Source organism: Cyprinus carpio, chromosome A18, assembly GCF_018340385.1.
Source record: "Cyprinus carpio isolate SPL01 chromosome A18, ASM1834038v1, whole genome shotgun sequence".
NCBI lineage: Eukaryota > Metazoa > Chordata > Actinopteri > Cypriniformes > Cyprinidae > Cyprinus > Cyprinus carpio.
Genome location: NC_056589.1, coordinates 14,580,715 through 14,598,548, shown reverse-complemented (window position 1 = coordinate 14,598,548; position 17,834 = coordinate 14,580,715). Strand labels below are relative to the sequence as shown.

General features: G+C 38.3%; 1 protein-coding gene and 1 long non-coding RNA gene across 4 annotated transcripts; both read right to left on the bottom strand.

Annotated features, from left to right (window-relative positions):
- Positions 1–9,509: 9,509 nt before the first annotated feature.
- On the bottom strand, positions 9,510–16,131 carry LOC122148580. Of its 3 annotated transcripts, XM_042775070.1 has the most exons (7): positions 16,078–16,131; positions 15,943–15,981; positions 15,799–15,840; positions 15,209–15,375; positions 14,486–14,549; positions 13,251–13,350; positions 9,510–12,963 (listed from the first exon to the last, which is right to left on the bottom strand). In XM_042775070.1, the coding sequence occupies exon 7, from the start codon at positions 11,124–11,126 to the stop codon at positions 9,792–9,794; it is 1,335 nt and encodes a 444-aa protein (XP_042631004.1). In that variant the 5' UTR covers positions 11,127–12,963; positions 13,251–13,350; positions 14,486–14,549; positions 15,209–15,375; positions 15,799–15,840; positions 15,943–15,981; positions 16,078–16,131; the 3' UTR covers positions 9,510–9,791. The 3 variants fall into 3 exon arrangements, 2 of the variants coding, with proteins under 2 accessions (XP_042631004.1, XP_042631005.1); XR_006162467.1 differs by lacking the exons at positions 9,510–12,963; positions 13,251–13,350; positions 14,486–14,549; positions 15,209–15,375 and adding an exon at positions 15,607–15,705 and having other exon boundaries at positions 16,078–16,119; XM_042775071.1 differs by lacking the exons at positions 14,486–14,549; positions 15,209–15,375; positions 15,799–15,840; positions 15,943–15,981; positions 16,078–16,131 and having other exon boundaries at positions 13,251–13,516.
- A 6-nt stretch (positions 16,132–16,137) lies between these two features.
- Positions 16,138–16,665, bottom strand: LOC122148579. The gene is made up of 4 exons (XR_006162466.1): positions 16,625–16,665; positions 16,495–16,533; positions 16,358–16,396; positions 16,138–16,253 (listed from the first exon to the last, which is right to left on the bottom strand). It is a non-coding gene; the product is annotated as an uncharacterized LOC122148579 (long non-coding RNA).
- Positions 16,666–17,834: the final 1,169 nt, after the last annotated feature.

Sequence of the window (17,834 nt, the reverse complement as noted above, 5' to 3'; positions counted from 1 at the left end):
CATACTGAAGTTGAGTCGTTGGAAGTAAACTGCTCTTCCAACTTTTTAGAGTAGGTCCTTTTAGCCGCTCTAATCTCTTTGTTCAGCGTGTTTCTGGCCTGATTATACAAGACTCTGTCCCCATTTCTGTAGGCATCCACTTTGGCCTGACGAAGATGTCTGAGTTTTGCTGTAAACCATGGCTTATCGTTGTTGAATGTTAAATAAGTCCTGGTAGGAATACATATATCCTCACAAAAACTAATATAGGATGTTACGGTCTCTGTGAGTTTGTCCACATCGGTGGTAGCAGCTTCCATCACTTTACCCAAGCTTGAACTATATATATATATTTTTCAAATAAATAAATGAACACTCTGCCACAATTTAATCAGCACTTAATTGTTTATTTTTTATTTTGTTTCCCATGGGACAGCTGCTCACCATAACATGAAAATGCACCATAAACGTAGTCCATTATTTTGTGCATTTTATTCCAAGTCTTTAGAAGTCGTACGATACCACCGTGTGAGAAAAAGATTTGTTTTACGTAATATAATCATTATACATTAATAACATTACATAGCTGCCGTCTCAGCCGTTAAAACTTTCAGAATTGGCGCTTCTACACAACGACACTGGTTTGCGGTAGTGACGTCAAACCTCGCTCCTTATTGGCTGTCACTTGTGATTTGCGACCACCATAGATTGTTTGCGACATGCCAAATTGTGTTGAGTGAGATGCAGCGCGACGCTTTGAAGGATGGAAATGGAGATCAGGAGAATGTTCGCAGCGATTAAACACTTTAATTTCATTCTGTAACTCACACAAAAATGCCTGTTACACTTTGTTTATTGTCAAAATTATTATGTTTAAGATTATAGGGTGGAGTAGTGAGCTTAAAATGATCTTTTTTATACAATAGTATATTAACTAAGATAATAGTCACTGTCAATATATCTATATTGCGTTTTTATTTTTGTGAAGTGGCTAAAAAGTCGTATATAAGGAGTGAGTTAGAGGGTCAAAGATATCTATATAATAGTCAAATATATTTGCATAAAAAAAGTTACAATTTAAATATCATATAAGGGATTTGTATAGACTTGTATATCCTGTAACTAAAAGGTATACCAGAACCTTTGCATATGGCAAATACAATGTAAATTTACAAACTGCAGTTTGTACATAATTTATAAAGATCTGCAAGTGATATGTAATACATTTACAAGTGATGAATAGTTTACACTTTAGATTAGGGGATGCAGAAAGCTTTGCATGATTTATTTGTGCATTTACACATCATCTATAACAGGTGTTGAACACTTTGTAGTGTGTACTAAGTACTGACTGGTGAGGGTATAGACAGCTGTCTTCTCTGACACACATGGAGTCTTTAACTCTGTGCACCTGATGTGAGCTTCAGTGGAAGGGGTTCACTTCATCACTAGATCCCACACACTCCACACAGAACACACGTCTGTGCTGATGAGTGAAAGGATTTAACACAAGCCACTGGAATCATCTGACTAAGGCATTTATAAATGTTTATCCACTTAAAAACAAATGAATTACTCTTCTTAAAAACAGTGCTTTAGCATACCTGCATGTTTGTGCTTTTGAACACAGATCAGCTAACAACTTCATATACTGATCATTTACTAATGGTTTATTCATCATTTGTTCATGATTAACAATTGTTTATTGAGATAATTATACAAAACAATTTTGACAGAAATACTTCAATGATTTATAAGTGATAAATAATGTATCAACTAATAACTTATAAACCATCTACTAATGATCAGTTTGATTTATTTCATGATTTAAACTTTTTAAGATAACTTTCAACACATTTGTAAATCGTTAGCATACCACTCATTAATCATTTATGAACACATAGTCATGTTTTGTAAATGATTCATTCATCATTAACTAATAACTTATAAGTGATTTATAACTGAATTAATAAAACATTACTAAAATGTTAATTATTACTTATTAATCATTTCTGAAAGTATACTCATGATTTGTAAATGATTAGTTCATCATTAACTAATAATCTATAAATAACATAACAGAACGTTATTATAAAGTGTTACCAAGTTTTTTTTTATACGTCTTTTCTGGACATTGTATAGACGTAAATTATAGACGTGCTACTGCCTTAATTGTTAGACATCTAGAAGACGTCCTCACAGGAGCCAGAATGTAAAATATATTTGATGAATAAAAGTTGTATTAGAAGCGTTTCCTGTAGTAGAAATATCAAATTAGACTGTTAAAGACCCATACTGACATGGAAATCCCATCTGTGCATATTTTCAAGGATCAAACTTTAAAAAATGTTTACTTTAAAACAGTGGCAGTGACTTAGTTTTCACTGAGAAAAACCCAGTTACTCATTGTTAATGGTTGTCGTGTCATGAAACTGCAGACACACAGACCATAGACCTAAATTAGATTTGAAAGAATATTGATAATATTTATTAGCGGCATCCAGTCGCCACATAGAGGCTAGGTAGTGGGCTTGTGACTCGTTCACACTCGGTCATTCTCATCAAAGGAAAGCTGACGATCTTAACGTGCTGTCGAATTTTATTAAAGCATATAAAACATGATCAGTTGGCTCCCACTCCTCGCCCCTTCCAAGCTAACAAACAATCCGACAAAGGAAATAATAAAGAAAACGTAAGTTATCACCTGTGCCCACGTGACCGTGAATAACCAATAAGAAATAACAAACAATTAATGCTCTTACATTCCGGCCCCATGATTATTACAAAAAAGAGAGATAATAATCATTATCATCAATTAACAACAACAAATACATGCATAAATTGTACAACATACAAAATCATTTACAAGTATACAAATGTGTATGCATTTGTCCATGTAAAAAAAAAAAAAAGTCTATATATTTTCTAGTCCAAATCTTAAGTCATGTCAGTCAAAAAAGGGTCCAAGGAAGGTCTGTCTACAAGTCAGTCATCATATACATGTCATTACGTCCATAAGTCATTGAGCGCTCAAAAAAAAAAAAAGAAAAAGAAAAAAAAATCAATTATAAATCCTCTTCAGTTTCAAGAAGCAAACAAATCTTGGTGACTGGTCTGTCCAGTTTCAGTTTTATTGTCATATGCATATTCGTACAGAGTACCACAGCAATGAAATACAATGTGCCTTAGCACTCTCTCAGCACCAGTCAATAAATAAGATAGAATAGAATAAAAATAAAAATATATTTAAAAACATACGCTCAAACCTCAGCCCTCCTTTCTCTTACACTTCATTCAGTAGCCTTACAGCCTGTGGATAAAAACTGTCCCTAAAATGTGACGTACGTGTTGGGATTGCTCTGCCAACGTCTCCCTGATGGGAGTTGGGAAAAGAGACTATGTGCCGGATGACTAACATCCTGTATAATTCTCAGTGCCTTCCCAATGCTGCGTTTCCAAAAAATATCCTGTAGTGATTCCAGTGGAACCCCAATAATTTTGATGCAGTTTTAACCACCTTTGTCAGAAGATTAAATTCACTTGAAGTATCCCTTCCAAACCACACTGTAATATTACCTGTCAGTATACTCTCAATTGTACAACGGTAAATTTTTTAAAAAATATTTAGAGACATACCATATTTCTTAAGACACCTCAAGAAATAAAGCCTCTGGTGTGCCTTCTTAATGGCGCAGGTGATGTGGAAAGACCATGAAAAGGAGTCTGAAATATGAATGCCTAAAAACTTAAAAGTATTAACAATTTCAACTGCAGAGTTATTGATATAGACAGGTGTATGTGTGGGTTTATTTCTTCTAAAATCTATGATGACCTCCTTGGTTTTTCCCACATTTAGGGACAAATTATTTCTTCGGCACCACATGATCAAATTACTCACCTCATCCCTATAGGCAGTTTCATTATTGCTGTCAATAAGTCCTACCACTGTAGTATCGTCTGCAAAACTCACAATACTATTTGTGGGATATTTTGCAATACAGTCATAAGTATACAGACTATATAATAAAGGACTAAGACAGCAACCTTGAGGTGCTCCGGTATTTAAGACTATTGGGGCTGAGTATGTAGTGCCTACTCTAACTGTCTGAGAACGGCCTGTTAGAAAGTCCTGTATCCACCTGCAGATGGAAATACAGAGGCCCAGGTCTAACAGCTTAGGTATTAAAATGGAAGGTCTGATGGTATTGAAGGCACTGCTATAATCAACAAACACCATCCTGACATACGTATCCCTACCCTCTAGATGTTGAAGTGCAGAATGTAAAACCAATGATACAGCATCATCCACAGCTCTATTTGATCTATATGCAAATTGTAGTGGATCCGTAAAGACAGGAATGCAGTTGTTAATATATGATTTCACAAGCAGTTCAAAACACTTCATTATCACAGAAGTCAAGGCTACAGGTCTAAAATTATTTAGGCACAGGAATTATTATTGATTTTTTAAAACAATTCAGAACCATACAAAAAGAGAGTGACAGGTTAAAGATATCAGTAAAAACAGATGCAACTTGACTACAACATGTCCTTAAGACACGCGGAGTAATGCCATCAGGCCCAGCAGCCTTCCCAATTTTCACAGCTTTAAAAACTTTACAAGTATCGGCAACTGAGACCTGATATGCTTGACTGCCAAGTCTGTGTATGTGTTCCCATATGAAGGTACTTTAACATGCACATCCCCAGTTGGAGATGTTCCCCGCGTCAATGCCTCAGCAGCGCATTCAAAACGAGCATAAAAGTTGTTCAAGTCATCTGGGAAAGAAGCAGAGCTTGTTATGACGCCACTAGATTTGGCCTTATAACTGGTGACCACTTGTAGGCCTTGCCAAACACGCCTAGAGTCCCCTTCAGAACAATATCGCTCTATCTTCTCCTGATGTAGTTTTTTTTCAGATTTAATTGCATTCCTAAACTCGTATCTCGCGCTCTTGTAACGAGCATCATCCCTGGATTTAAAAGCAGCTGTGCTCTCATGCAATTTCACGCGAACATTTTTGTTTACCCACGGTTTTTCATTAGGGTAAACACAGAAAGTACGTGTGGGAATACAACTGTCCACACAAAATTTTACATAATCCGTAACTGCTTCAGTGTACTCATGCAGGGTAGCAGAATCACTAAAAAAGCCTCACACACCTTTTGACAACGTCACAGAGCTCATCCAAAGCTGCCTTGGCGTTAGCTTGGGGAGGTATGTATACTGCAGTGAGTAAAACTGATGGAAATTCTCGTGGTGCATAAAACGGCCGACATTTGATGGTAAGCTGTTCAAGACCGGTGAACAGGAATTAGAAATCACTTCCGCGTCAGTGCACCACGAGTTGTTTACCAAAAAGCACACACCCCCACCTTTCGATTTATCGGTCGTGTCCTTAGCTCGGTCCGAACGTAATACAGAGAAACCATCCAAATGTACAGCACTGTCAGGATAATCCGATGTTAGCCATGTCTCGGTAAAACAGAACACACAGCAATTTCCCAGATCTCGCTGGACACTAACACGGCAGCGAAGCTCATCCATCTTATAACTGATAGATTGCATATTTGCCAGCAACATGCTTGGTATTGGAGGCCGTGTAGGTCGATTCCGTAACCTTACCAGCAGTCCTCCGCGTCTTCCTCTCTTTCGCACATATCGCCTTTGATTCCCAGAGCGCCAGTTTCCTGATCTTTTGTTAATATCCACAGGTATCATAGATGTTATAGACAGTTTTGGAACATTTTGTCTAATGTCCAATAGAGTCTGTCAATCATAAGTAATAGAGGAGGACATAGGCTGTATTATCAAACTAATAAATAAAGTTAAAACTAACACTAAACGTAGCGTGAGAGAGGCTCGTAGCGTGTCACCATACATCGCCGCCATCTTGGGAGTTGTAGTAGTTGCAGTAGTTGTACCTCGTTTTAATCCTTACTTGGCGAATCAATCCTCTTTTATCTGGTGTGGTATGAATGATTTTACCCATAATCCATGAGTTTCGAGGGGCAGCATCATTGACAACAAGTACAACATCTCCCACTTGAAAATTTATTCTTTTTATAAGCCATTTCTGCCGTTCCTGTAGCTGAGGTAAGTATTCCTTTAGCCATTTTCTCCAAAACAGGTTGGCCATGTACTGTACTTGTCGCCATCTACGACGCACGTATATGTCCTCCTTCTGAAATAAACCAGGGGGTAAAGATGGTTGGGTTTTCAGGAGTAGCAGATGGTTGGGCGTTAGAGCCTCTAGATCATTGGGATCCAAGGATGATCTGGTTATAGGACAGCCATTGAGAATAGACTTCTTCACACAAAAGTGTATGCAGACCCTCTTCATCTATACTCTGCCCTCTCAAGATTGAATTCATAATCTTCCTCACTGATCGAATCATCCTCTCCCAAACACCTCCGTGATGGGATGCTGTGGGAGGATTAAATATCCATTTGATACTCTTCTGAATTAGAACATCACTGATCTTAACATGGTTCCAGTTTTTTTATGGCTTCTGTCAATTCTCATTTGGCTCCAACAAAGTTGGTTCCATTATCTGAACATAATTCTGATACTTGACCACATCGTGCCATGAACCGTCGCAAAGCATGGATAAAAGAATCTGTATCCAATGATGGAACCACTTCGATATGTATAGCTCTTATTGACAAACAAGTGAAAATGACTCCATAATCGCTTCACAATACTTCGTCCACGTTTTATCTCAAATGGTCCGAAACAATCAACTTCAACTCGAGTAAATGGCGGTTCATCTGGTGATACTCTACTTTAAGGTAAATTCGGCATCTGCTGGCAACCTGCTGTTCCTTGAAGTCATTTGCAAATGACACATCTGGACAAAATTCTCCGTATGGCTGAACTTGCTCCTGGTATCCAATATCGTTGACGTAGCCTAGCCAACATGTAATTTCATCCACTGTGTCCAACCTCATTCTGAATATGCCTTAAGAGTAGCTCAGAAATATGCAGATCCTTTGACAGTATCATTGGATGCTTTGATTCTTTGGGCATGACTGCATTTTCCAGACGTCCATACATTCTTATTACACCTGCCTCAAGTACTGGATTGAGACAATGCAGAGGACTGCTCCTCTTGACTTCTTCACCTCTCTGTAAAGATATCAATTCCTCTGGGAACCTCATCCTTTGCAAAATCTCCATTTCACTTTCATCCAACTCATCCACTGAAAGATAGCCTTTACTCACACTGGATTGTAGTTTACGCATGTTTTCGTCAACGATAGCTTTCAGTGGTTGATTAGATTCAGTACAATCAAGAGTTCTCTTCAATTGTTTTCTCATTTTACGTAGATCTAGAAGAATTCTCTTCAGCCTAAGGATCCAGGCTACAGCCTTCCTCAGACGTGTCCATGATGAATAATGATTGTCGTGATACAGCATCATCTCTCTCTTCAGTTTGAACCAGTAGTGTACTAACCAGAACTTCTTGCTTGATTTCTGGGTCTTGTACCAAACTCTTTCCCAAATCAATTGGGTTATTTGGCCACTCTTCCTGTGATCTAATAAGGAAGGGAGGGCCAAACTCCCACATTTGCTCCTTAAGTAAAAGATCTACTTTTAGCCCCCTTGAAGCAAAGTCAGCAGGATTGTTGGCAGAATCTATATATCTCCACTGGGCTGCGCTAGATGCTCTCAAGATCTCAGACACTCTGTTGGCAACAAAACACTTGAATCTGGAGGACTCATTTTGGATATATTTTAACACAGCAGTGCTATCAGCCAAAACACTGAATCTTGTAGCTTCATCCTTAGATCCCTTTTCCTAGCCTGTCCATTCGGCTGGCAAGAGTGGCGGCTGTAAGTTCCATGTGGGGAATGGTGGTAGATTTCACTGGTGCTACTCGAGCTTTACCCATCAAGAACGCAGAATGTACAATGCTCTGCCTATTACGTAAAAGCAGGTAGGACACCACACCATAGCCTTCTTCACTGGTATCAGAAAAATGATGTAACTGTGCCAACGTGACTTCTCCAAACTCTACAGGTTTCAAACATCTTTTTGTCTCAAATTTCTCCAAACCATGAAGATCTTCAAGCCAGTTTCTCCATCTCTGTACATATTTGATTGGGTATGACACTATCCCATCCAATCCTTTCCCTGCAAAGATCATGAAGAATCTTCTTTGCGGAAAGAACTACTGGAGACAAAATCCGAGAGGATCATATATATTGCACTAATTACGGAAAGTATCCCTCTTCTAGTAAAAGGTCTGTCCTTGATTACTACTTTAAATTTGAAGGTGTCAGATTCAGCACACCACTGTACACCTAGTACTCTTTCCATCGGAAGCACATCATGATTCAAGTCAAGATCCTTTACTTCTTTCACCCGGTCCTCTTCTAGTATGGCATTCAACACTCCACGATTATTGCTCATCCATTTGGTCAGATGAAATCCACCTTTAGCACACATTGCATGGAGTTCCTTATATAGTTGGATCGCATCAGATTCTGTGGGCACAGAAGTAAGACAATCATCTACATAGAAATGATTTTGGATGACTTCTGCCATGGTCCTCTGCACATCTCCTGAGTGCATAATTAGAACAGCTTGGGGATGAAGAAGCTCCGAACAGATGTACAACCATTCTGAATTCCTCTAAACCTTCACTCAAGTTGCCTTTTGGCCACCATAGAAACCTTAAAAGGTCAGAATCTTCTGCAGGAACCTTTACCTGATAGAACATAGACTCAATGTCAGCCATTAAGGCGACAGACTCCATTCTGAATCCGGTAAGAACACCTATTAAAGTGCTTGTTAGATCTGGTCCCTGAAGGAGTTCCATTCAGTGATGCTCCCCGAAATGAAGCACTGCAGTCGAAAACAACTCTGATCTTTTTCTTTTTTGAATGGTAAACCCCATGATGGGGAATGTACCACACACGACCATCATGCCTCTCAAGTTCTTTAACAGGTACCTTTTCTGCATATCCTTTGGAAATCACATCTTCCATGAAAGCAGTATAATCTATATGAAATGCAGTATCTTTTCGGAATTTCCTTTGCAGGTTTAAAGCTCTCTGTTCTGCCACTATTCTGTTATTTGGAAGGACCATATCCTTATTCTTGAGTGGCAAACCAATACAGTAATGACCATTGTTTAGTTTTACAGACTGAGACACCATATTCATGAACTAAATATCTTCTTTAGACATTGCAACCAGTTCATCCTGAGCATTCTCAGGGAAATCAGTCTTAAACTGTTGTTTCCAAAGCTCCTCCAATTTAGAGACAGAGATCCTGTTTACAGTCACCTGAGCCTGATCATTACAGAAAGTTCCATACTTTTCCATTCCTTTAAGAGGTCCATTCACCGTCCATCCAAGTATGGTTTTAACCGCATATGGTCTATTCCTTTGACCATGAACAACCTGCCACGGCTCCAGTGCCTCTGGTATATTTGCTCCAATCAAGAGTTCAACTCCAGCTTCAACTGAGGGCAAAGATATTCATTCATATTCATTTTTTTGCTAGACAGATTAAGCTTATTCATGAGACCTTCTGTACAGAATGTTGACAAACTGCCTGGATCTAAGAAGGCATAAGTTTCCACAATCTTGGTTCCATTCTTAGCTTTAACACATACCGGAAGAATGGACAAAGCACAAGCATCTTCACCGGCCCCAGTAAGACCACTTGACTGAACCGAGATCAGAGCATTACCCACTGCTTGCTTTGGCTCCTCAGTTCTATCTTGCCGGAAAACATGAAGAATACTAGGGTGTTTAAAGCCACACACTCTGCATGTAATTTGCTTCTTACAATCTCTACTAATATGGCCTGTGCATAAACAGCCAAAACAGATTCCTTTTTTCTTCAGAAAATCTCTTTTCTTTATGGGTTTTTTTGGTAAGCACAGTACAGGCATTCAAGAAATGTTCTTCACCACAACAAAGACAGGATACACCTTTATTAGTTTTCCTAATGTCTTCCATTCCTGTTACAGTGACAGTAGTGGCGAAACTACTTCCCTTAGGCTTAGAACGAATCAAGCTTCGACCTCCCAGAGGAGCTTCAACAATATTTCCAAACAAAGGATGAATAGCAATTTTTACTTGCTTTTCTACAAAATCCACTATGTCTTTAAATGTTGCTGGTTCATTACGGTTTTCCTGCAAATCACACACTACTGTTCTCCATTTGTCTCTAAGCTTAAAAGGCAATTTAGAAAGAATAATTTGCATGTTAGTTACCAAGTTTAACTCTTTCATATAACGAACATCCTCCATGGCATTACAGCAAGCTCTAAGGAAAAGATGATAATCTTGCAAAGCCTTGGAGTCCTCAGGTCTTATGGACTTCCAAGAGAGCACTTTGTCCGTGTATGCTGAAGATATTTTGACGTCATTTCCAAAGTGTTCCTTAAGGCCTTTGCCTTTCAAGTAACCCTGCTTAGAAGCCATATGTTGACAACTTCTGACGAGTTCTCTTGGTTGACCTCGGGTATACTGCTCAAGAAAATAGAAACAGTCACCATAATTGTTCGCCCTTTTTTCCACAACCTCCTCAAATGATCGTATGAAGCATTGATATTGCAAAGGATCTCCATCAAAGGATACAATATCTCTGTGAGGAAGTAATGAAATATTGCGTTGTTGTACCAACATAGTAGTGATTTCATTTTGTTTTTCCATAAGATGCAATATATTTCCTTGTTCTCCATCAGTTGGCTGTCTTGAAACAAGTGCATCGCTACTATGGTTACGGGGTAGCTGCGCATTAATTGATGCAGTTGACTGTAATGGTGTTATGGACCTTGGTTGTAGCACAGGGTGAAGCTGAGAATAACTTTCCTTATTTCTTGCACCTCTTGTCGAACTGTTAACAGGCAAAGACTGTAACTCAACATGTGTGTCAACTTGAACTGATGCAACTTCTATCGAATTGGAGGAGATCATTCCATCATTTTCCTTTCTTGATCTTCTTACTTCCAAATGTGTACTTTGTTCTGATACAGCAGACCTGTACACATTAACTTTAGCCATAGACACAGCTATTTTAGTTTGAAGATCAATTTTTTCCTTCTTTTTTCTTAAGCGCTCCTCTTCCTCTTCCACAGCATGCTTCTGTTGCAGCATTTGCTGACTGGCTAATAAAGCCGCCATTTCAGCTTCAGCTTGAAGACGAGCAGATGATGTAGATGATCTACTAGATCGTGAACCAGAAGAAGAGCTCCTTTTACCTGATTTTTTACTCTATACATTTGAGATACTATCAGTTGGCTTGATGTCATCCGCAAAGAAATCACAAGGCAATGCATTACATTCCTTACTTTGATTCAGAATCCTTTGTGGATTTGCACAATCAGAGGATGTGACAGCAGGCAATTGATCATTTAAAGATGGATTTTCAACAGTCATGGTCTTTGTCTGTGCTGCATCTATAGCAGACTGAGGGGACACAAAACATTCGTTACTCTGTTCAGACACTGCTGCTGCAGCTGGAGCAGACAGAGTTTTCTTAAAGAATGCAAGATCATGCAGCCATTTCTCCACATCTTCAATGAAACCTTTGTTGAACCGTAAAATTGAGCCATACCATTCATTTTGCTTTGTTTGTTCCTCTGTGGGAAGTAAAGGAATCACACTCTCATGCAACAAAGTGACATCATCTCTCAAAAGCTTCAGTGCTTCCAATAAAGAATAAACCTTTGATGAATTTTCATCATTTTGCATAAGCTCTTTCATTGAAGCAATCATATTTTTTTATTTTATTCACCTTGGATTTACGGTCCCTTTGTAGCGATTCAATCTTTAACTCCCAAGCCTTTGCTGAGAGCTTACGCTCCCTTTTGCTCTCCATAACCGCATCAGCCTCATCTTCATCCATTTTCTCCCATCAAACTTCAGCGACACATACAATTTAACAATAATCCATTTAAATCACACGCAATAAACTGCGCAAATCCCAGCCCTGCATATAACACACTCCAAACTCCGTGTCCAATAGACCTCAATTGATCCGAACATAAGCAGCGCCACACAGCCAGCACAACCAACATAACGTCTCCAATAGACAAGCCAGCAAGCAGATAAATAATAATCTGATTCACATACCGGTCCAAGTGCTGTGCGTCTCGTGGCCGTTGCCTCTTACAATCCACAACTGCGTTCCAATGCAGCGCATGAATGGAATATCTTTGAAACAAGCGCCGTTTTCTGTTGACTAATATTAGCGGCATCCAATCGCCACATAGAGGCTAGGTAGTGGGCTTGTGACTCATTCACACTCGGTCATTCTCATCAAAGGAAAGCTGACGATCTTAACGTGCTTTCGAATTTTATTAAAGCATATAAAACATGATCAGACCAATGCAATACGGTCAACAGAAAGTTGGCTCCCGCTCATCGCCCCTTCCAAGCCAACAAACAATCTGACAAAGGAAATAATAAAGAAAACGGAAGTGATCACCTGTGCCCACGTGACCGTGAATAACCAATAAGAAATAACAAACAATTAATGCTCTTACAATATTGAATATTCAATTGAACAACTGTGTAGTGTATATACTAGTCTTGCATTTTTATATCTTATCAATATAATTGTCATAAACTGCTTACCATTTTCCTGTAAACCAAACTGATCACTCCAAGAAATCAACTATTGTAATCTCAAAATATATTTTAATTACTAATTTTACCAAAACTTAAAACCAGTACAGTAAAGTAAAAATTAACACAATAACACGATAAAACTTAAAACAAGAACAGTAAAGTATAAATTAACACAACATAATAAAACTTAAAAGCCAGAACAGTAAAGTTATAAATAAAAGTGCTATAAAACAGTAAACAATTAACAAAATGTGGCTGCTATAAGGTCCACAGTATATTTATTTATAGCCACCACCCCCGACTCTCCCAGGGGCATGTTTTAGATGATCAGCTGCAGCAGACTTTATTTGGGCCTCTGTAGCAGCTGGGTCCCATTTCATTACAGCAGCTACAATCAAAACAAAAAAAAATCCACATGTAAAATAAATAAATACAAACGCCACTGTTGTGGTTTAGCTTGCAGCAGAGATACATAGTATACATAGATGTAAATTTGAGTAAATGAAATAGTTATTAAATCACAAATCAAGTAAAATTACATCAAGCCTGATATTAAGCATTCCACACACACACACACGCACACACACACACACACATATATACACACACACACACACACACACACACACACACACACACACATTTTTTTTTAAATTACCACAATATGAAGCTTACCTTTTATTGCTGAAAACAATTTCTTGTCTTCAATTGCAATTTTTTCTTTTTTGCCCTTCCCCTCATATTAAATAGGGCCATCAGCTGATTGGTGAAGAGCCTAATCCAATCCAAGACAAAAATAATATGCAATTATCCCCCCACCAACACACACACGCACGCAACCCACGTACGCGGGTAACATGATTGTCCATGCATGGTGACTGCAGGCTGCGTTTCTCCTATAAGTTGAATTTTCTCAACTTTTTTCTGCAGGAATTCAAAATAAATGACAAAAAACAAACAGCGATTTTGATAGAGCATTGGCATTATGCACAGCCACACTATTTTTACCTTCATCAAATCACCTGAAAACAACACTATACAATATAACCATACAGATCTCTACATACATTAGACCTCTTGCTTGGCTAAATAGCCTCAGGAAAGAATTTCTTTTGGTGGAACGTGCACGTTTAAAAGTTGTTTTAGTCATGCAACAGAAAACTCAGATTGGACAGATAGTCTAGCTAGCTGTCTGGATTTACCCTGAAGAGATCTGAGGAGCAGTTTACATAAATCAACTGGAGCTTAAATTCATTTTAAAGAACGGTAACAGATCTGGCCGAAAAGAGTGAAATCTGGTGGAATTTCCGGCGGCAACTGAGCAATCCGGAAGTGGAACGTCATAGATAGACTAACTGTACAGTAACAATTGGCTTTCCGATAAAAGACCATTTTTGTATCATAAACTTCAGTCCATCGCATGCTCTCTCTTGTCCATGAGCCCCTGTCTGTCTCCCTCTCTTAATCCTTCTGTTATTGTTGTTAGAAACAAGAGATAGGGCTTTTTTTATTCAACGTAGGGAATAAGACACAGGGAGGTAAACGTCTGCATTTTATTTGAATGACAGTCCGTTTAAATAAAAGTGCATATGACATCTCACAGATGGCTTTGACTTACAACTACATATTTAGCCATTTTCATAAAAAATACGATATGCAGTATATCTTTTAGCACCATTTAGCCAAAAAAAAAACACCAAGATATAATTTTTTTATCCATATTGCACAGTCCTGCTCCTCACTAAAACCATCGACTAAACCAAACCACCAAATGAACCACCAAATGAACCACCAAATGAAAACAAATTGGGGACACAAGAAAACCGAAGCAGAGCTGAACTAACAAGATCAACTGTTCTGGTCAAATGTCTAAAGATCTGTGTCTGCTAAGTTAATGTGTAAATAAATACCTGTCGAGCACTTTGTGCGTGCAGCCCTTTACATCTTCCCCCCCACTCTTGCCAGCTGACAAACCTATAATTAAAAAACACATGCAAATATATTAAGGGTAAAAAGTTGTGAACATATTACGGATAGAAAAAAATTAAGTTCAACCATGGGGTCCAGTTGTTTGCTGCCCTGAAAATCATTGTCAATTTTGACAATTATATGTCTAGTCTTGAGATAATTGAAAGATTTGTTTAACTCAAATATCACATCCAAAACACATTGTATCAGCAGTTAAAATACAAAATGCAGATAGAATTTGCTGGACCGATATTGAAATGTATCAATATATAAGATGTCTGCTGTATTACTGTGTTGCATATATCTTCTGGCATAAAATGCGACTGCAGACAGTGGTGTGTCTCCTTACAACGAAATTAACACACCTGATCTTTCATACCCATATCACCCTGACTGACTCGCAGACAACAAAAACTCCTGCTGTTCGGATGTTGCCATTTCTGATATTTTAACATTCCAATATTTTAATTAAAAGAAATACACTAAAGTTTGATCAGAAATAAGAATTATATTATAATAAGCGAAATTAAGTTACATAAGACATCACCTACTGCTGCAGATGTGTACTTAAGTGAAAAGCGGAAATGATTAGACCTGTTTTGCAGTTAGAACGCTCGGAGTTCCGCATAACCCCCCATTGGCATTAGAGGTTGAAAACTTCTTACCAAGGTTTCAAATTTGTTTTTCTCCAGAAGAGAAGCCTCCTCCTTCTCGAACTCTTCCAAGGTGTCAATCTTGCTTATCTCAATCCGAGAGTTAGGTAGGCTCCTCTGGAATTTTTTGACCTCATCAGTGAGAGTCACCAGCTTTGTTAGCACTATTTTCTGGAATTCTGGCAATAATGAGAAATTAAGAAATAAAATAATTACTCACTATAATCATGGTTCTCTGGTAACAGCAAGGCATTTCAGCCTTTCAGTAAAAGAGTGCTCTCTAGCAATCCCAGAAAATTAATGACTATTCAATTAGTTACTTAACACTTTATTCAACAGGGAAACCTTAACCCTGTATTTGACAAATCAGTTACAAAGAGAATGCAATGTTATAATACATAAGTAATTAGTCTGGGTGTCACATGAAAATATTCTTGTACTTTTTCGCTTCTGACGGGGGAATGTGGTTGGCACAGCCCTATTATAAATGGACCTTGCATGTGAAAGACCTAAGCAGGAAAGACAAAGTGTGTGAAGTGATAAATATATTTAGAACATTTGTACAATGTGCCTCATTGAGTGATACAACCAATGATATTCACCATCTATGGACCTGCTCTCCACAGCCTGGGACCTGGGTACACCTGAGAAACCCAAACCACCAACATTAGTCAGTCCAGTAGCAATAGTATTCATGCTAATTTGACATTCAATAAGACAAGCCAAATGTAACTGGTAATACGCACCACTAATTGAACTGTCCTGGCCCATGGTCCTGGATGAACCTGTGCAACCCAAATGTAGCCATTATCAATAGTGCTAATGACCTATGCTGATTTGATATTCAATAAGACAAGCCAACTGCGACTGGCTATACTTACAACTACTTGAATCGTCCCGGCCCACGGACCTGGACAAACCTGTGCAACCCAAAACTGAAACATCCGTTTGTTATGATCAATAGTGTTAGTTACCTGTATGCTGATTTGATAATCTAAAAATGAAAAGTTAAACTCACCACTAGTTGACCTGTCATGGCCCACAGACCTGGCTGTTCCTAAGCAATGCAGAGCAGAAACATCAGTCAGAAACATCAGTCAGTTACTATCAATAGTACTAGTGACCTGCCTGCAATATTCAGCAATGAAAGGCTATACTCACGACTAGTTGACCTGTCGCGGCCCGCAGACCTGGGTGTAACTAAGCAATGCAGAGCAGAAACATCAGTCAGTCATTATCAATAGTGTTAGTTACCTGCATGCTGATTTGATATTCTAAAAATGAAATGTTTAACTCACCACTAGTTGACGTGTCGCGGCCCGCAGACCTGGCTGTACCTAAGCAATGCAGAGCAGAAACATCAGTCAGTCATTATCAATAGTCCTAGTGTCCTGCCTGCAATATTCAGCAATGAAAGGCTATACTCACGACTAGTTGACTTGTCCTGGCCCACAGACCTGGGTGAACCTAAACAAACCAAATCGAAAATGTCAGTCAGTCATGATCAGAAGTAGGGCTGCATGATTAATCACATTTTCATGGAAATGGCAATATTTGTTAAAGGCAAAATATGTGTCATACCATTCTAAAATAAAGTATTGTGGTGCTGCAGAGACATCCTACAAGTAATATCCTACAGTCTAAAGAAAAAATCTTTGTTTGGTACAGATCCTCGCAAAAAATAAATAATAATAATAATAAATCACATTTCAAATTTAAAAAAATATAGATTTTACAGTTAGAATAATGATACAAAAATGATCATTCCCTCCAATCATATCCGAATTGCAATATCAGTTAAAATATTTTCCTAATATCATGTGATCACAGTAGTGATTACCTGCATGCTGATTGGGTATTCTAACAATAAAAATAAACTCAACACTAGGGCAGTTGGAACGAATTCTTAAAGTCAAATATAATTTCAATAGGAAAAAAATACTATTTTGAATCCTAAAATTCATGTCACGTTTGATGAACAATTCAAGTCAATTCTAGTTAGCGAGAGTGAGAAACACAAGGCAATGTGAGGTCTTTAGATTACTGAGCTAGCATTATGTACCGAGTAACGTTAGAACAGCTTTAACATTAACTTTAAAATCATCATCCACCGAGCTAAAATGCTTATGTTATCATTAGTCAGCTAATTTTTTTTCCTCACTACATTGCAAGTTAAAGAAACTTAGCTGGGAGCTTAATGGAGACAGCTAAAGTTAATTTTAGCTGCCTTACATCTGTCAGAGTTAGCTTCAAATTCATATATTACCTTCTAATAGCTGTATTCTCAGTAACATCACAATCAGCAAGAAACAGGTTGCATATTAACTCACTAAAATGGTAGCGACAGCACTTCTTGGCTTAATTAGCAATGCCGTTAGCATTGTGGCTAATGCTATTGTTATTTTATGACAAATCTTTTCATCTGTGCTTTCAAACATGCTGTGTCAGGGTTCTGCCCTGGCAGCTGTGTCTATTTTGTCTTTGTTTAGTGTTGCTCTGTTTGTCCTGTGTATGACCACATGGCTTTGTCTTCGTTTATGTTGGCCATGTGCTCCTTTCGTCCTGCCCCCTTGTTTCACATTACCACGCCCCCTCGTTTAGTCCTTGTTTGGCGCTCATTAATTGATTGTTCTCACCT

Excerpts from the sequence above, each read along its gene's own strand:
- LOC122148580 (XM_042775070.1), bottom strand. The coding sequence starts at position 11,126 with ATGGCGGCTTTATTAGCCAGTCAGCAAATGCTGCAACAGAAGCATGCT.